The 21,619-nt window shown below is 29.0% G+C and overlaps 1 protein-coding gene across 2 annotated transcripts in view; it reads left to right on the top strand.

Moving 5' to 3' along the window:
- The window catches only part of LOC135949243 (synaptic vesicle glycoprotein 2B-like), a 115,898-nt gene that overhangs the window by 25,958 nt on the left and 68,321 nt on the right, over positions 1 to 21,619 (top strand). Inside the window, exon 2 of one of the 2 annotated variants that reach the window (XM_065498744.1) lies at positions 11,664 to 11,872. In XM_065498744.1, the coding sequence (XP_065354816.1) occupies positions 11,869 to 11,872 (4 nt within the window). In that variant the 5' untranslated portion in view covers positions 11,664 to 11,868. Of the gene's footprint in view, positions 1 to 11,630; positions 11,873 to 21,619 lie in introns of both variants that reach the window. The other variant, XM_065498743.1, reaches the window with a different exon arrangement.

Genomic DNA, 21,619 nt, shown 5'->3' with positions numbered 1-21,619 from the left:
TGTTGCCACAGAATTTCTTTTTGTAGGAAGCTGTCTACGTGGGTCTTTAAAAAAACTTGCTTACTTTCTCAGGACATACTCCAAAACGTTTCAAATGTAGGTTTTCTAGTGTCAACATCTAAATTTAGGCCCTAATTTTGTAAATCACGTCACCAAAGTGATATTAATGTGCAAAGCAAAAACAACATTTAACACATTTCAAAAATTTGTTTTGTTTTATGTACAAATTCCGAACCAAACAAACGCACAAAAATTCAAGCGTTGATTTGCCTTTCATAATTTGAAAATTGTGTACTCAAAACAAAAACAAATTTTTAAAATGTGTGAAATGTTGTTTTTGCTTTGCACATAAATATCACTTTGGTGACGTGATTTATAAAATTAGGGCCTTATATTTTATAAAAAACTACTTTTATTATATACACAAATATTTCTTTTGTAGATAGCACTTTTTTACTAACAAAATAACTTGTGTGTTAGATAGCACAATACAAATTTTATGAAAAAAAAGCATTGTAAATATTTTTTTTTTAAATTAAAATGACAGATAACAAATTAGTCAGGAAATACGTTGCTATAAAAAACTCATTTTCGAGAAAATGTTTGATATCAATATTTCAATATAAACCGATATGTAGCTGGTTTGAATAATAATATTTTCTGGAATTTAATGATCTCAAAATCTCTAAAAATGAATTTCTTCAATAAAATTGTTTTGCTCCGCTGAAACCTGATCCAAGGTTGTTCGGCTACAGTTCAGCAGTATAAACCATTGGTTACGAAGATTTTTGTCAATTGACACGTACACAACCCGAATGTAATCAATAGAGCAAGGCGAATTCATACAAGGTGGTAGCAGTTCTTCAAAAACAACAATTGGTCTTAACAAATGTCAAAACACAAAAATGAAAAATTAATGCTATGTTCACACTTGGGCTTTTAAACGCGTTTAAGCAAAATTTTGATTAAGTTAATCAAAGCCGTTCACATTACATTTGAGATGATTAAGTTGACACTAAAATGATTAAGTTGACAAATAAAAAAACAACAAACAAATTTATATTTCTTTAAGGCATTAAATATGGAAATAAATACTTTATTAAAGATATCAGCAAATTATTTTAAACTTTTTAATAATGAAATTGTGAACATTGATCGATTATTTAAGGTTTTTAAAATAAAATAAAAAACTTCTGTCAAAATTTATTTATCGGTACTACACTAAAAGGTGGCCGATGCTACATCATCATCAGTTTGAGGTATGTTCAGTTGATCCTACGTGATTAATGAAGTGATTAAGATTTAATCATGTCAATTTGAAGTGATTAACAAATCATTTAAATGTATGGATAATCATCTCGATTTTGAAGTGATTAGAGCAAAGTAAATTAATAAAGTAGACTCAGTAGAACAGCTGACTATTTTTTTTACTTTGGTCTGAACTGTCAATTCACTTGTGGTTGTTGTGGCGAAAAATACAACAAGCCAAAAAGCAAAAACAACAACAGGCAACTTTGACAGCTCAGACCTTAAACCAAAAACAAAATTGCTTGTGGTTTTTGTAAATGTTGTATTTGTTGTAGTACTGTCGCTACTTTATTAATTTACTTTGGATTAGAGCTTAATCACGTTTGAGATGATTAACTCTGCAAATGTGAACATAGTATAAACATATAGGTATTAAAACTTAATATAGTGTAGATAATTGATTAGTAAGAGATATACTTATTTATGTAAAAAATTAGTATTTTGTTAATAAGCTTAGAATATGTAGATATTTAAATATAAAAACAAGCTTTGACAAATGTTAGAACCAAAAAGCGAAAAAAAGTTATCGGCTGTTTGACTGACTTCACCTTGTATAAATTCGCCTTGCAATAGAGTGTAAAAATACAAATATTTCATTCAGTTGCTTGATGTTGTTGCGGATATTTTATTTTTTGGACATACATACACACAAATTTATTGCTTCTATTTGCCCACCAATGCACGATGGGGCCAATGACAGGTTTTTGAGGCAAAAAGTCCATTTTTCAAGTCAATCATTTAAAAAAAATAATAACAGAATTTTATATTTAACACTTTGAAGCACTCAAATATTAAAAAAGTAAAGTCAGGTGGCAACTCATGGCGGCATGCCGAGCTACCAAAGTTGCCAAGTTTTGCTTTGCTACATTTTCTGACATTCAATCATAATGAAACAACAAAGGAATTTTATTAGTCAAACAAAAACTTTTAAGATTATAAAAATTTTGTATAATGGAAAAGACTTGTAAATGTATGTAAATTAAAATATTATTAAAAATTTCCAAAAAAAGTTAGATGTGGTAAATAATTTTTTGTGTTAACATGCGTTTTCCTTTTTGTGAAGTTTTTGTTGTCGTAATAATGTGTACGTACTAGGGTATTCAATCGATTAACCGTTAATCGGTTAACCGATTAATTTTGGACGGTTAACTGTTCGAATAATTTGAAATTGCCGATTTTCAAATAACAAATAAACCGATTAATTTGTGTCGATTAACCGATTAACCGAAATTCCTTTTTTTGCACTTTAAATTTTTTTTTGTATTTATTTTTCCATTTCAATTCAACTACAAATTTCAAATTAAAATTAGATATTTTTTAAACATCCAATAAACATGTTTAGTGAGTATGTATAACAACTGACATATTTAATTTACATGTATTTGAAACTTTGTTTGTATTTACATGTATAGACGAAACTTTTTTTTTTGAAATGAGTCTTTTATCATAACTGAACGAAACTATTAAATTTATCAATATCTAAAAAAAAAAAAATTCTTGATTTCTCCAAAATATACAATCAGCGAGAGAGTTTTTTCCAAGAAAAGTTTTATTAATGTGCTGTTTTTCTATAGTGAACGAGTGCTTTGAGTGGACGTTTTACATGTATTTTGTTTTTATTACAATAACAAAACACATGTTAAATTTTCACTCAAAGTACTCGTTCGCTATAGAAAAACAGCACATAAATCTAAAGAAAAAAATCGTTTAAATTATATTCTTTTTATAAAAGATTATTTCAGAAGATCTCACTAAAACTATAAAAAACTCACACATCGCTCATTTGCTGCAACAACGTCATAATTCAAAAAAAGTCGTTTCGAGAAAAACATCTTTGAATATTTTATGACATTTTACTATTTCTTAAATAAATTTTCAATAAGTCATGCGATTTCAGAAATTTAAATAGGAGATTTTAATATCTTTCTAACCTGTATTTAACCCAAATTTTTACTTATCTAATATACGAGAAAACATTAATTTTTACAATGTTTACAACAAAAAACACCCTCACACAAAAAATAATTTATTTTTTTGAAAACCGATTAAACCAGAAACCCGATTAATTGAATACCCTAGTACGTACTATAATTTTTTGGAAAAACGATCTGCCGCTGTTCATAAAAATTTATTTCCAGATAGCGTATAACTTCAAAATTTGTATATTTATAACCTACACCTCCATAGTGGGGAAGGTATATTGGGTTAGTGCTGATTTTTATAACGTGCAAAAATACTGTCCCAACACGCACCTTATATTATACCAATCTGTCCAGGATCACTTTCTGAGTCGATTAAGCGATGTCCGTCTGTCCTTCTGTCAATGTAAACCTTGTAATTAAACTACAGGTTGCAATTTTAATGATAATTCGACGATTTTCCCTTGTCCCAGGGACAAAGTCTATTGAATTTGCTTAGAATCGGTCCATTATTTCTTCTAGTCCCCATACGATTGCCCTATCTGAAAATAGTTAAGCTCTCATAAAAATCTTAATTATAAAGATATCCAAACCAAATTCAGCACAAATAAGTTTTATATAAGCCGAAATCGCGCCACTAAATTTTGTGACGATCGGTCCTTAATTAGACATAGCTCTAATATAAGGCCCACTTCCGAAAATCACTTTAACCAGCATATATCTCTTAAAAATGTGGGTATTCCATTAAAATTCAACACAAATAAGTTATATATATATACAAAATGCATGTCACCAAATTTTATAATGATCGTTCCATAATTAGTCATAGCTCCGATATAAGGATCACTTCCTTATAAAATAAAATTTTTTATATTAATTTTCTCAATTATCGCTTAATTTCAAGATCAGCCTATTGCAATGCATATATTTCCTGTCACTAGAGGTGGGTGTGGCAGTAGCCGGATTGACTTGAAATGATTAATTAAGTCTTTGGTGAGAATTTATGTGACCTAATTGAAAGTCAGATACTTATTATTTTCCAGAGATCTTCAACCGCCGTTGGACTTTAATCCACTTACTGAAAATGGGCGTGGCACTGCCCGATTGACTTAAATTTTTTACTGAAGACATTATTATTATTATCATTATTATCATATGTACGAAATTTGAAAGGTCTATTTGTTTCCTGTGATTTATTGCTTCAAAAACTGGTCATTGGCCCATCGTGCAATGGTCTAAACCATTGGTCTCCAGCAGTACGCCCGCGGGCACCGTCTATATCTGAGTTTCTTATACATGTGAAACTAAAATTAAAAAACGAACATTTTGGACAATTTGGTTCAGTGTACACACATTGTCACATTAGAATATGAAGCAAATCTATTGTTGTGAGAGTTTGGTTAACAATGGTCTAAACCCTTACCACCATATTCATAAACAGATTTTAAATTTATCAAAGTTTTATAAAACAAAATATCCATACAAAAATCTAACATACCCTTTGATAAATTTCAAAATTGTTTATTACTTAATAAGGGTTTTAGATTACACCAGAATGTTTACTTTGTTATGTATAAAATACTAATTTTATTTTCAAACATAATGTTTCACCCAATTCCCCATTATTGAAATTCGAATCTAGCGAAAAAATATCGCAAGGGTAAAATAAATATATATAAGGTTTTCAGCACATAGTTGGGGGTAGTCCACTAAAGGTTGATTTAAATCAGCATTGAACTATCACTCAATAAAATTGCAAAAAATTTATTTTGCACTATTTTTTATCAGCTTTAGTGATAATGCTTAATTCTTTACTAGCACTAAAAAAAAATGATAGTGATAATTTTTTCACTATCACTAAACGAAGATTTAGTGCAAAAATCTGCACTACAATTAATTAGTGCAAAATTTTAACCTGCAATCATAAAAAAGCTTCATTAAACATACTATCACTAAATTTTCAAAAATGAGTGGTCATGAAATTGTTGAATCCAAATTCAAAAAATAAAAATTTTAAATATTTTTTGTTATTTTTAATGAAGTATTAGTCTTAAGTTTTAAATTAGTGCACAGAAATAAACTTAAACCATTTTGAACTTAAAAATTTAGTGCACAATTTGAAGTTGCACTCAAATTAGTGCAGGTAAAAATGTTGCAGACTGATGATTGCATTTTTTTAAATCAACTAATTGAATTTTGAGTGCAAATTTTTTTATTATTTATTCAAAAATAATTTGGAATAATCGAGTGAATGGAGATCCTTATACTTATTTTGCAATAAGTACTTGATTTAGATTTATTTATTAATCTAAGAAAGCGTATGTTTTTGAGTACGACAACAAAGTCGTTTTAAATTATAATGTTATTAATCTGATAGTATTTTTGATTTTCCTAATCATAGAATACATAAAAGTTAGAACTTGAGATTCTCTGAGACTTAAAAACCATGGTCTTAATAGTAGTAGTTTTCTTCTGGCTGTAATTTTCATTTTGGCTTAAACAATGGTATGGACATAATTGTCGTTCTAATAAGATATAAAAAACAGAAATTGGTAAAAAAAAAAATGTTAAAGTTATTAAAAATTGCCCAGGCCATTAACGTGTCTCAGGCCACTAGAACAAGAAATGTAGGAACAAAATTAACATACATATATTGATAAATATTAAAATAAATGCTCATTTTTGTACTTAAAATATAATCATATTTACTTGTGTATGAGTTATTGTCTTCGTAGGATACCGTTAACATATTCGCAGGTATGTCCAAAAAAATAAAAAAAATTTAACGGCAGTTTCAAAACTACATTTTCAAATTTTTAAAAATTTTGTTAAACAAATTTCAGAATTTTTTGATCATCTCATTGGGATTTATTGAGAATATAATAGGGAATAAAAATATGAAAAAAATATCTCTTATAGTTTTTCCGTACCTGCGATTTAAATTTTGAAATTTTCTAGCAAAACCAAACATGAATTCAGCAAATGATTCTAAATAGTAGAGGATGTGCAGAATCAGTTGCACATAATAAAACTGCTAAAAATTTAAATCATAATTCTAGTTTGTTTTTTTTTCTTAAAAAAAGTTCCTCTTCAGAAATATTACAGACGAGAAAAAAACGTTCTAAAATAATTGATTTTAAATATTTTTGAAATCTGTTAATGCAGTTTTATTACTTATTTAGTATCATTTATAATGCGTTTGCATCTTATAGGTCCTTTTTTGGGACTTGAAACATTTTCTGTTTCATATCAGAAAGTCGAAGTGATAATAAATTTCAAAATTATAAAATATTTAAAATGAAAAAAAAAAAATTACTGAATAACCAATAACTAAAACTAGTATTATATATTTAGTAACATAGTTCTAATCAATTCCATTTTACTGAGATAATAATTTTGAAATTTTTACAAAATAAAATGGACTTAGCACTGACTACTTAAAACTATACATACTGTATTGGATATTTTATGTTTTCTACATATCGATGGCTTAATATAGAAAGGTCGTATCTCAACTTTTAGTTACTTTACAGGAGAAGGAAAAAACTCAATAATATTAGAAAGTGAAATTGAAAAAAAAAATATTTTTAGAAAAGTAGTTTGTTTTAATATAAACCAAAAAATATGCATTCAACTTTAAATGGGGTTTTTCTTTTAAACGAGTTAGGGCTTTTTTATAATTACTGTAAATCTGTTATTCGTCAACATAAGAAACAATAAGGGAGGTCTCTTTGAGTTTTGTCTGCCAGAATATGTATAAAACCCGATTTTGTAAAAAAAAACAAGATACGACCTTTCTATATTAAGCCATCGATATAAATCTTCTAAACCATTAGTCCGGTTTGAATGAAATTTCACATGCACAAAGAGCATTGTCGAGTATTGTCGAGTTTAAGTTTTGAATTTGGACCACATTAGCCCACCAGGGGCCCGATCAGGGGTCCCCAAAATATTACTTCTAGGGTATGTTAAATTTTTAAAACAATCCCATTTATTTGCTATCAATTATCTCTTATAGCTTAAGGTAGGGTCACACATGGCAAGTATTTGACGAAAAAGACGTAACCGCTAGATAAAATATATTTAAATTCTTGTATTTACTTCAAAAACCCCGTCTACTTAGAACAATTCAAAACAAATATTTAGTTTTATTTTGTTTGATGCTGTTTAATCTTCCTAAACACTTGTAAGAGTAAACAACGTCAAACAAATGTGTGCTAAAAAAAGTGTTTATGCTTTTTTGAGTAAATATTTGCCATGTGTGATCGTACCTTTAGGAGATATTTGCATTTGAAAATTAAATTTTCAACATTATTGTTCACCCTACTCAAGTTTTTTGATAACAGTGGATCCAAATATTTCTCGATTTTCTCCACTTTTTAAAACTAACAATAACTACATAACAAAACAATAAAACTAACAATAACATAAAACTAACAATAACTACATATGTGTCAAATAAAAAAAGAATTTTTTAAAAATAATGATTGAGTCCTAAGTTACATGAATTTGAAATTAAAAAGGCGATTTTTCCCTATTGTTTTTGGGAAAAATGTACTTTTTCTTTTTAAGTTATCTCAAGAAAGTAATTTATATTTTTTGAAAAGCTAAATTTACATCTTAATATGTTCTTAATTATTTTGTAAAGGGTTGCGATAATCCCGATACTGGTATGGATATTTTTCAAAAGCTGTTCACTTGACATGAAAATATATAAATGTCTTTGTAAGTTTGTTTGAGCATCACGCCTAAACGGCTGAACCGATTTTATTGAAATTTGGAACGTAGATAGATCCTTACTGGGAAGCGTCAATAGGCTATATGTTTTTTATTTTACTACGACAGGGGTAGCGAAGCGCACCGGGTCAAGCTAGTATATTTATATTTTTTTATTACGTTTTTACATTTTTATACAAATATGTATGTCTTGATGATAAGTTACTTTAGTTTCATAATATATGAAGGAATGTGCTGTATGATGTGTCATACAATTTTAATACGAGTATGAACAAAACTTTTGTTACAAAACATCTCAAACCACTTTCTTAGTTTCCAACAAATCCTATGCAACACTGTAAAGCAGTGGTGCCCGAAATCACAATTCCCTAGCACGCGTAATAGGGCAAGAAAATTCTGCTGACGTTACTTTGATACACATACACTATAAGCTTACTTGTGCGTTTTCTTATAATGATCATGTGTTTGTTGCTTTGTTTTCATCTCAGAGAACAAAATCAAATCAAATTCTCCGCTGTTCTTATAATGATCATGTGTTTGTTGCTTTGATTTCATCTCACAGAACAAAATCAAATCAAATTCTCCGCTGTTTTACCAACACAACCAAAGCTTTGATGGTATGTGTTCGGGCACCACTGCTGTAAAGCAGGGAAAGGCAACCTATACTACTGCATTTTACGATTGTATTAGTTATACAATCTCTCCGCTCTCACCACGAATCGGTGTTGCCAGTAAACTTTCGTCGCTTTTCCCCAATTAAAAATCTCATATTGTTCATCATACATCTTTAAATGTTGGGACATATTTTTTTTCACTGGCAACGCTGATTCTTAAATTGTGCGGTAAAAAACGATACACAACCTGCTTGTTTGAGTTCTCAAGCTAGACTGATTAAAAGTTGTTTATTTCTCTACAATGCGTGTGCACACGTACGTAAGAGAAGAGTAAATGAAAAACGCGGCGCCCATGTTTTGCCTTTCCCTGCTGTAAAGCCATGGTAGGCGTTCATATTGTTCAGGTTACGATGATTTTCGTCAAACAACCCGAATGTGAACAAAAGAGCGTAAAAATACACACATTTCATTCAATTGCTTGATGTTGTTGTAGATATTTTATTTTTTACCCAAAAAAGCACACAAATTAAATGCCTCTATTTGTCTACCAATGCTGTAAAGTGTCTTTACTAAGATTGGCTGCCGTCACTGAAATTACTGCAATTATCGTTACTTCTAACTACCGTTACTGATATTTTATAAATAATTATTAATAAATAAATATGGGCATTTCCTGGGGTCACGAACATACGTTCGTATGCTTTTGATGTCCAAAGAATATAACTTTTCCTAGCATTTTTTTGCGATTCGATAGCATTTTGGTAGCTCTATGTTTAGTGCAAAAGATGGATTTCATCGATTTAGTTTTCATAATTATAGTTATAAACATGTGGTAACGAACGTACGCAAAATAGAAGTCAACTTTAGCTGACATTAGTGAAATGTAAAAATCTGCGAAATGGAACGGAATATTTAAAAGCAATTAATTTATTTTAAAAGTGTATGAATGTATTAAGTAACGGTATCGAACGTACGTGTCGCAAACGTATGATTTTTCCATATGTTTTTTATTGTTATCACCATGCATTTTCCCATAAATATCTTCGAATGTCCTAAACAAACAAGTAAGAATGTATGGTCTGTCAAGCCCGACCATATAATACCCTACACTAAGTAACATTTTCTTTTAAAAATTCAATAATTTTTATTCGTGAGTAATTTTCGAAGTGAGCCTTATATGGGAGCTATGACCAATTATTGACCGATCACCATGAAATTAGGTGGTAGTTTATGTCTATATGAAAGTTATTTATGTTGAATTTTATGTGTATACCAAAATTTTTACGAGATTTATGAACGTGAAAGTGATTTACGGAAGCGGGTCTTATACGGGAGCAATGACTAATTTGGACCGATCATAATAAATTGAAATTCGGTATAAATGACATGAATTCGGTATATCGCTGGCTTAACATGCAAAGGCTCTAAGTCCATATTTTAAAATTTTACAGGAGAGACAAAAAACATTCAAACTTTTTTTGCGTAAAGATTTTTGAATTAAGTAAACGCAATTTTTTTTTGTATTTTTCTTTGTTTTCGATGTGCGTAAAAGCAAAATGATAACATAAGTATTTGCCGAGATAAAAGGTTTTTAGGACTTAGAGCTTTTTAAATTGCTTAGTTTGTATTTTTTCTATGGACTTAATTCTTTTTCTTAGACAAGTTGTCTTTCATTTCTTATTTACTAGTTTTTATATCTGGATTACTAAGTCATTAATATAGACAATATGGGTATCTAATGATAGAAATTTCAAAGTCCATTGCAACGATTTATATAAGGCTATAGTAAGTTGGACCTACAATGGGTCAAAATCTGGAAAAATATATTTTAACCCGCATTTTTTTTTCATCAAACATTTTTTTGCCATAAATTCTTTTTTTTTAATTTTTAAAAATTTAAAAAAAAATTTGGAAAAAAAACTTACAAATGTCCTCCCATACAAATGTCCTCCCGAAATACTTTATACTATGGAAATCATGTCACCTAATTTCATGCCGATCGGTCTATAATTAGTCATAGCTACCATATAGGGCCCGCTTCCAAAAATCACTTTAATAAGCATAAATACACATAAAATTCATCGCAAATAACTTTGATGGCGCTGATGGTCCAGCGATATATAAAACTTATTTGAAACAATATTTGTGTAGATTAAACATTTATGACCGATAAAGTCCAATTTCGGAAGGACATTTCTATGGGGGACTAGATGAAATAATAGACCGATTTCAGCCAGTTTCAATAGTCCTTGTGCCTAAAAATTTATATGAACAAAATTATATTGAAATATCTTCAATAAAACACTATGATTATCAAGATTTTATTTTTCGATACTGGTTGACTAATCGTAGGAAATGCCCATATTCTATAATGAATACAAAAGTACTAATTTTGATTTCAATAATTTGGTACATGGAAATCTGCAAAATTTAAAATATATATGGGGGATTTCACGTCAAGTGAACCAACTTTTAAAATCGATGTCTTCCGATCGGGATGAAATTTACACCAAGTTTGGACCTATTGGATAGTAATTCAGACACAATTTTTCAACAAGATCGGTCCAGAACTCTCTGAGTTAGAGGGGGTCAAAATTTGACATTTTGGCCAAACATGTGATTTTTCTCATCCATGTAACTCCATGTAAAAAATAAAAAAATTTTTAATATTTTTTTCCGAAATCAAAAACTTGTTTAACTTTTTTCCCGATCGGGGGATTTCACTTGACGTGAAATCTCCCATATATTAAAATACTACCTTTGTTAACTTATTTGTAAAATTTAAAATTTTTTAATAATGTAATTCAGGATGAAATAGCCGTTATCATTTCAATACCGTTGGCGATGTAACAGCAAATAAAATTTTCGTTATCGTCACCTTTTAACCTTTTAGAATCGGTAGCCAAATTTGGTCCTTACATATGTAATTACTTTTTTTCTTAGCTTAATGTCTTTGAAAAAATAGCATTTGTGAATGCATATTCGACTGGTATGTTGTGTTGAAAACGGGACAGTTTTAACTTATTTTGTTCTTTTTAATTTTTTGGACAAGTGTGAACGTGTGGTAATTTTAAATATTTCGCAGAATCAAATATTATAATAAAATTACTAACTTAAATAAAAACTCATATACATTTGTATATGAAAAATACTCGTAAATGATAATTTAATTAAAACCAAAAGACATTTTACATGCTAATAAACTTTATATTGTCCCGACGGAGCCAATCAACAATTAAGTCAAACTGGAGGAGAATAAATGTGAACCTATCTACAAATACAAATACAGGATGAGTAAGTTTATTAAACATAAAACAATATATTATTTTATTTATACATAAATATTTACATTAGAGTGTCCTGTAGGTAGGGTTGTCAGATTCAGATTTGCAAAAAGCTGGACATTGGGGTCTAAAAAGCTGGACAAATCAAAAAAACTGGACATTCAAAAAATTACTGAGAAAATGTTAATTTTGGTTTTGTGTAATCAACATATATGTATATTAGAGTTCGTTTGTGACCAGGTCACGTCATTTGATTTTCGGGTATGACGTCCTTTTTTTGGAAAATTTTCGCTCCTTGTGGTGGTTCAACGCACCTAAAGACGCGCATTTTGAGAACTTTTTTCTGTAGAGCAAAAACGGTTGAATATATTGCAAATATGATTTCACTAGTCGATTCTGCATCAAAAATTAATACAATTGGTGTTTTTTGAATCCTTAAAAATAATTCCAAAAACCCACAACAGGGGGCGCAAATTTCATAAAAAAAATAAAAAAAAGTATTTTAGATTTTTTAAATATACACGATGAAAGGCCATTTTAAGCTTAGCAAAACGGCACCAATATTTATTTTCTATCACTAACCATTAAAAAGTGGCTTCAAAGTTATTTATTTAACTAGAAAATAATATTTGTTAAAAAAAAGTTTAGACATTTTTTTATTAGCTTGTCTTAACAAAACATTTTTAAAGCCAAATATCTTTTTAACGGGTTGTGATAGTAAGGAAATATTGATACCATTTTGCTAAGCTTAAAATGGCCTTTCATCGTGAATATTTAAAAAATCTAAAATACTTTTTTTAATTTTTTTTTATGAAATTTGCGCCCCCTGTTGTGGGTTTTTGGAATTATTTTTAAGTATTAAAAAAAACATCAATTGTATTAATTTTTGATGCACAATCGAATAGTGCAATCAGATTTTCAATATATTCAACCGTTTTTGCTCTACAGAAATATGTATGTGCTCAAAATTCGAGTCTTTAGGTGCGTTGAACCACCACAAGGAGTGAGAATTTTCCAAAAAAAAGGACTCCATTGAGTGAGAATTTTCCAAAAAAAAAGGACTCCATTATTTTTATTTGCGTAAAAACCTTCAGAAAAATGATGATACCCGCAAATCAAATTTATGAAATTAACTCTAATGTTAATGTATTACACGGTGCTACAGTGAGAAAAAACTTGGAAAACGACCCAGCGTGGGTTACAGGTCTTGTTGAGTACATTGCAAATTGTGTCAAAAAATTTCAGAACACTCTCAAATTCAGAAGTTATTCTAAAAACCCGTTTTAAGTGATGTTCGTCAACTTATCGACCAGTCAGTTTTTGTCCGATTTTAATTTTTTAACGGGTTTAGAAAGAAAATTGATTACGCTTTAAAATGTCGTACATTTTGTGATATATTTCTAAGTTATAAGTATTGTTTTTGTTAAGAATATCTAAACAAAACAAAATTCATCAACTTTTTTATTTTAAGTGGCTTTTCATTGCTTATTTTGCTATGAAAGCTTATACAAATTTATAGCAATGTATAAAGAAAATTTAGTTCTTAACAAAACATCAACTTTTCATTAATACGTTTTTTAGAAAAATATTTTTAGAGTTTTTAATTTACAAGTAAATTTTTTCGAACTTTATGAAAAAGTTTACAAACTTTTTAAACTGATTTTAACAAGTTATGTCTCGTTTTTTCCATATACAATTTTCTTTAAAACATTGTACAAAAAAGAAATAGGTTTTCATAGAAAATACATTTTATGTATACATTTTATGAAAGCTTAATTCTTTGCCTGTTTACAAATTTTCGGTCTAAAAATGTCTGAGTTAGAGGTACTAAAGTACTACGACTAGTGTTTATAAAAAACCGACTTTTTAAAAAACCGGTTTGTCGGTTAACCGAAAATTGGCCTTTTTTAAAAACCCGGTTTTTCGGTTAACCGACATCGAAATAACCGGTTATCCGTCATATATATGTAGAAAACATATGTAAAATGTCCAATAAAGTATATACAGTTTTAAAATGTGTAGTTTTTAGCAGTCAGGAATGGTTAATATTAAATAACTATGAATATACAAAAGTGCTAAGTCCATTTTATTTTTTCATTAAATTTCAACCAACAAATGTAAATCAATTTTTAATTAAATATTTGATAATTTTGAAATTTATTATCACCACGACTTTCTGATATGAAACAGAAAATGTTACAAGTCCCAAAAAAGGACCTATAAGATACAAACGCACTTCTTCTCAGCTGTACTTATTTGTCATTATAAATCGTACCAAATATGTAAGTAATAAAACTCCATTATCAGATTTCATATTTAAAATTATGGATTTTAAACGTTTTTTGTCTCTCCTATAATACTTCTGAAAAGGACTTTGTACACTAAGCTAACAAAATGATTAATAAAATAAAATTTTAAGAACAAAACACACTAATGAATTCAAATTGATTGAAATTGATCACTATTATTACATCATTATTAATATTTGGCTTAACTTCTAGAATTATGCGGAATTTAATTTATAATAGTTTCATTATGTCCAATTTATTCTGAAAAAGTTTTCAAGTAAACTCATCGTCCTCTACTATTTAGAATCATTGTAATTCTTAAAAATATCAATCTAAATAGGTTTGTAATGTAAATCAGCAGTTTAGGTTTCAAATCAGACCAATAATGTGTATACAATGAATATTAAAAATGCACAAAAACGTGAGATTTATCAATTTTAGTCCCAAATTTTAAAAACCGGTTAACCGAGTGATAAAACCCGTTTAACCGAAAATCAACATTTTAAATTAACCGGTTCGCAAAAAACCGAGATTTCAAAGAAAAACCGGTTTTTCGGTTAACCGGTTTATAAACACTAACTACGACCTATCGTAAAACAGTTTTTTCAAATTAACTAAAAATTTTGAGGGTGTTTCAAAATCTTTGAAAACGGGTTCTACAACCCCCACTTGGTCGCTTTTCAAGTTCTTACAAAACGTGTTTTTTAGCAGTGTGTTAATACTTAAAAATTTAGAATCACAATTAAATATTTTCATTTCATTCCTTAAAATTTATTTAACTAAACTTAAATTTGTTCGGTTCAGTCTGTCATATACATACATATGGGGCATTTCATGTCAAGTGAACCAACTTTTGAAATCGATGTCTTCCGATCGGGATGAAATTTGCACCAGACACAATTTTTCAACAAGATCGGTCGATAACTCTCTGAGTTAGAGGGGGTCAAAATTTGACATTTTGGCCAAGCAGGTGTTTTTTCTGGTACCGTGAAATAACTCCCAAAAGAAATAACACCCCACGAAAAGATGAAATAACACCCAACAAATTTTTCATACAACTTAGGACTTATTTCATTATGAAACAACTCCTAACGCATAGGGAGTTATTTCATAATTTTTTGTTGGGAGTTATTTCATAATGCAATAACTCCCAATGAAACAATTCCCAATGAAATTTTTGTTGTTATTTAATTTTTGGAGTTATTTAATTTTTGTTGGGTTCTACTTTGCAAAAGCAGAACCCATAAATATCAAAAACTGGCTTTACTCAGAAAAGTTTTTTGCATTGCCGGCTATCGGCCGGGCGCAAAGGTTTTCTCCTCTGGGGTGTATCGAAAACCGGCTTCGCTCAGTAAAGATTCTTTTTACATCGTCGGTCTTTGTCAGGTTGCAACGATTACTTAATCTGGTCCGAAATCAAAATCGGTTTTCTGAAATATTATAAAACCTTTCTGCAATGAAGGAAATCATTTCTGAGCGAAGCCAGTTTTTGATACACCCCAGAGGAGAAAACCTTAGCGCCCGGCCGAAGGCCGGCAATGCAAAACAAATTTTCTGAGTAAAGCCAGTTTTTGACACATCCCAAAGGAGTAAAACTTTGCTTTACGCCATAGGCCCGCAATGCAAAAAATGTTTTAGATTACATAAATAAATTGCTTCGGATTGGGAATTCTTTCATTTCTATTGGGATTTATTCCATTGGGAGTTATTTCGCTTTTTTGGGAGTAATATATTTAAAATTATGAAACCGCCGATTATTGGGAGTAATTTCATTTTACCCTTTGGTAGTTATTTCATTTTTCAAGTTTGGGAATTATTTAATTTTTGATGGGAATTATTTCATAGGAAGTTATTTCATTGGGAGTCATCCATGTTACTTATTACATATTGTTCTTAACAAAATGTGTCCCAAATAGTTCAGATAGCTCTTTCTGCAATCTTTCGAAAAAAAATATTTAAAAAAAAATAAAAATTATTTAATATTTTTTTTCCGAAATCAAAAACTTTTTTGACTTTTTTTCAAAATGGGCCCTTTTTTTAAAATAAAGCTGAGATATTTTCCTTGAAAACCCTTTTGGTCGCTTAGTGGGATCCGAGTGGGATATCTCAAGACATAAAATTGTTTACTTTTTTTTTTGGCAAAATCTAACTTTTTTTCAAATGGGACCTTTTTTAATTTTTTTTGTCCAAAGGAAAGCTTAGGTCCATTCCTTTAAGATATTTTTGGTCCCTTAGTGGGATGCGAGTGGGATATCTATCAAATTTTTCCAAAAAATTTCAAAAATTGTATTTCTTGAGTTACAAAATATTTATTTTGATAGATATCCCACTCGGATCCCACTAAGCGACCAAAAGGGTCTTCAAGGAAAATATCTCAGCTTTTGGTTGAGCTAAAAAAAAATTTAAAAAGGGTCCAATTTGAAAAAAAAAGTCAACAAAGTTTTTGATTTTGCAAAAAAAGTCAAAAATTGTATGTTTTGAGTTACAAAATATTTATTTTGATAGATATCCCACTCGCATCCCACTAAGCGACCAAATATGTAGGTCTTTAAGGAAAATATCTAAGCTTTATTTTAAGAAAAAAAAAAACAGGCATATTTTGAAAAAAAAGTCTAAAAAGTTTTTTGATTTCGGAAAAAAAAATTAAAATTTTTTTTTTTTTTAAATATTTTTTTTTCGAAAGATTGCAGAAAGGGCTATCTAAACTATTTGGGACACATTTTGCTAAGAACAATAGGTAATAAGTTACATGGATAAGAAAAAACACCAGCTTGACCAAAATGTCAAATTTTAACCCCCTCTAACTCAGAGAGTTCTCGACCGATCTTGTTGAGTCTGAGTTACTATCCAATAGAACTTTGGTGCAAATTTTATCCCGATCGGAAGACATCGATTTCAAAAGTTGGTTCACTTGACATGAAATGCCCCATATTTATTTTATTAAATACTGAAAACACTGCCACTTTATTTCGTTTTTGAGCTTATGGATTTTGGCCAATTCCAAACCTAGAGGTTTGTAAACTATTTTAAAAATTGTTTAAAATAGTAAAAAATCTTTCACAAAAAGCTTTGCTTACTGGTATTGAAAATACGAAACATACAACTATTCTTAAATTCTCGAATTCATTCGTTTCACCTTTGGTAAAAAATAGGACCATATAATTTGACAAATCTCTTGGTATTTGTTTATAAACTTCACGAGGGCTGCAGTAATCAATATATCAATATTATCTATTTCTGCAGATATTTGAAGGTTTTGCGTAAGTTTTTGTAAGTCTTGTAAAGAACACATGATTTTTTTTTTTAAATTTAAAAATGCTATTGTTTAAAAAACGATGTTCTAATAGCTGACGGCTGTTTTTAAAAAAAGCGAAATTTTTTCAAAATGCTGTTAACTTTGGAGCCAAAAAATTTTTCATTTATTCTACTTTTGAGGCTATTTATAAGTACAGTCAATATATCGAGCATATAAAACTGTACAAGAATCATTATCAAGAGCTAAAATAGTTGTATGAAATTTCTGCATTATGTTTTGCATAAAATATAAAAATGCTTCTGATATCCTTAACTTTTACATTCTTCTTCATTAACATAAATTTCAGAAATTCGACATGACTGACACATATTCCCACAAAAAATACATACACTTTTTTGCATAAGTTATTACTGTATACTAATTAGTAGTAAGTAAATTTGAAGTACATAGTAAATAATATAGATATTATTGTCGAAAATTTCAATTTAGCTTGACAAATGAAATTTTTCAAAAAATCTGGACAATACAGCCAAGTTCAGCTGTTTTGTCCTGTAGGACAAAATTTTGTGGGACTACCAGTTAAATGATGCGTATTGATGTACTGAATATGCGAAAAATCAGAAAAAAGTTTAGTCTTCAGTACATTACCACATATTGGAAATTTTAATGTCAAAAGTTTCACAAATTACTATAAAAAATTTTCTAATTTTGAGGTTTTTTCTACAGAAAATCTTGTGTTTCATAGAAAATATTTTCTTCTTTCTCTCGTGACGAAAAGAGAAAAATGTGTAATTATTGAAATGTTCATATTTAGAGTAAAAGTTGACAACATGATGTAATAAGTAGGTGAGAGCGTTTCGACAACAAACACAATATTTCTTGCTGACGAGTGCATAGGTTTTGTCAAAATTGAATTTGTCAAATAAAAAATAAACAAATTTTATTTTGGCATCTTTTAGATTTTTTTAATTATTTAAGTTCAATTTTATATATAAAATCTTTTTTGATACTCACCTGATTATTTTGTATATTTTATTTATTACTAGTTGATCGCCCCGGCTTCGCCCGGTAGCATTTACTAATGTTAGTTCTTCAAGTTTCTCCACCCACTCGCACCAGCTTATTCATATTTATTTGCAAATAAAATATCTAAATTTGTACTGCATACTTTAGGGAGCTTTTTTATTACAGTTGACTGGACTCACAAAAAAAAAGAATTTCCGAGTTTTACCCGGAATTTTTGAATTTTTTTTCTTTACAAACCATCTCCTGAAAATTTCGAATCGAACAAAAAAAAATCTGCCAAATCGCAGATTATTGTTGTGTTTTAAACAAAAATATGTATTATTTTATGACAAAACAATAAACATAGTTCAAATAGTCATATTAGTTTAGAACTATTTTGTTTGAAACACAACAAAAATTTGATTAAACTATCATAATATATTAGGACATTATGACAATATGACCAAATAGTAGACCGTGTGAATACCCCAATAGATTTTTATTAACGTTGATTTTAGCAACATCAAAATGTTGCTTTTCAGAATTAAAGAGATTTTAATTTTTGCTAGAATTTTTAAATTTATTATTTTTTATGTCAACACACAATGTAAATAATCTTTGACAAACCGTTACCAATGTAAACACAAAGCTTTTGTTATTTTTGCATATTAACTCAAAAACGGCCATTAAACTTAAATTATATTTGAAAAAGAACAACGGTTTAATAGTGCTTTATCCAAATTTCACTATATAAAATCTTTTTATTCACATTTTCATTCATGTTTTTTGATATAAAAATTTTTTTCTTTGAAAATAAAATTTATTAATTTTCAGTTTGACAAAACTCAAGCACTTTCAAAATTGATAAATAAAAATCAGCTGTGTTGTTGATTTCACCTTACTTAGTCCTGGTTGACAATAATACTGGTTTAAATTTGTTTATATTTATATTAGAGTGTCCCTTAGATTAAAATGTTGGAACGGTACCCGCTATTTTTTTCTATTGGACTTGAATATAACTCATGTAAAATTTTACGTCCCTACGACCACGCCTTTAAATAGTGAAACATGCGTTTTTTCGTTATTTACAAGGGGAAAATGCTATTTTTCAGTTTTTGGAAAAATTTTGCCACTAAATAATTACTTATGCAATTTAATTCAAAAAAATCGAAATGTGTATGTAATTGTCGTTCTAATAAGATATAAAACACACAAATTAGTTAATATGTTAAAGTTATTCAAAACATCGCCAGGCCTCAGGCCACTAGAACAAGAAATTTGGGAACAAAATTAACCTATTTTGAGAAATATTAAAACAAAAGTTTATTCTCACTTAAAATATATCCATATTTACTTGTATATGAGTTTTTATCTTCATAGGATATATTTAACCTATTCGCAGGTATAACCAAAAATAAATATTTTTTTAACGGCAGTATCAAAACTCCAATTTCAAATTTTTAAAAATTTTGTTAAACAAATTTCAGAATTTTTTGATCACCACATGGGGATTTATTGACAACATAATAGGAAATAAAATCAGGATAAACACAGTCAATATGAATGGTGCAAATTTTAATGTTTTTCAGAATAAAATAAACTGAATGATTCAAGTTATTTTTTAAATTTAATAAATTAAAAGTACATTAAAGGATTAAAATCAATTTTATTCATCAAAAATCCTAAAAGTACTTTGAAGTACACTATCATCTTTGGAATAATATATTTTTTTTGGCAAATTCGCTTACCCAGAATTACGGTGAATTATTTCATGTTCTCATTGTGGTGTTTATTTAAGTTGTAATGATAAAAAATACTGTTTCGTAAAATACCATAAAATAGACTTGTAATAGAAAATGTTGTAAAAGTTACAAAACTAATCAATAAATTAATAAAATTTAAACAAAATTCTATGAGTTTTTTTATCTTTTGGCTGATGCTTACCCAACGGTACCAGGTCCCTTTCGGAACCTTGCTGGTCATCCACAAAGTTAAAATTTTGTAAATAACTTTCTGAAGTCCTTACTTTCTATATTTCATAAAAAAACAAGTAAGGAAGTATGGTCGGCCTAGCCCGACCATATAATACCCTACACAAAGTAAAAGAGCAAAAACATTTTTCTTTTAAAATTTCAATAATTTATATTTTTGAGTGATTTTCGGAAGTGGGCCTTATATGGGGGCTATGACCAATTATGGACCGATCACCATGAAATTAGGTCGTGTGATTTACGTCTATATTAAAGTTAACTATGTTGAATTTTGTGTGTATACCAACATTTTTAAGCGATCTATGCACGTTAAAGTGATTTTCGGAAGCGGATCTATATTGGAGCTATGGAGCTATATTATGGACCGATCGTAACAAAATTTGGTGACATGAATTTTGTGTATATAAAACTTATTTGGAGCGGAATTTGTGGAGATACATATATAAATTAAACATTTATGACCGATAAAGTCCAAATTCGGAGGGACATTTGTATGGGGGCTAGGTGAAATAATGGACCGATTTCAGCCAGTTTCAATAGGCTTGGTCCTTGAGCAGAAAAAATAATATGTATCGAATTTCATCGAAATATATTCAAAATTGCGACCTGTACTCTGCGCACAAGGCTTACATGGACAGCCAGCCAGCCAGCCGACCAGACGGACGGACGTACATCGTTTAATCGACTCAGAAAGTGATTCTAAGTCGATCGGTATACTTTAAGGTGGGTTAGACTAATATTTTAGGACGTTACAAACATCTGCACAAACGCATTATACCCTCCCCACATGGTGGTGTAGGGTATAATAAAACTTGTTCAACTATTTAAAGCCTTGGTCCACAAGGGGTTAAGGCAAAAATCAGGTATAAATACAATATTTTGCCCTTTTAAAAAATGATTGTTCAAAATTTATCAAGATTGTGAACTTTTTCAAAGTACACAGAAAAAAGTTTCAACATAAATATTATGATTTGATTTCATTGATTTCAATTCATAACATTTATAAATAATTTCTTAAATATTTAGATTTTGTTCATATTTTATGTTTTCAAATTAAATCTAGAAGGCTTGAAAAATATAATTTCAATTTCATTTATATTTTTATGTTGTTGAAAAATGTTTGAAATTTTTCTTGGAAAATTTTTTATTTATTTTTATGATTTTCAGCTACAAAATGAGCCAATATGCGCGAAAATGATTAAATTTATTTAAGGGGA

This window comes from Calliphora vicina, chromosome 1 (genome assembly GCF_958450345.1).
Source record: "Calliphora vicina chromosome 1, idCalVici1.1, whole genome shotgun sequence".
NCBI lineage: Eukaryota > Metazoa > Arthropoda > Insecta > Diptera > Calliphoridae > Calliphora > Calliphora vicina.
Note: the sequence above shows the minus strand (reverse complement) of the source record. Positions and strands in the feature narration are given on the sequence as shown.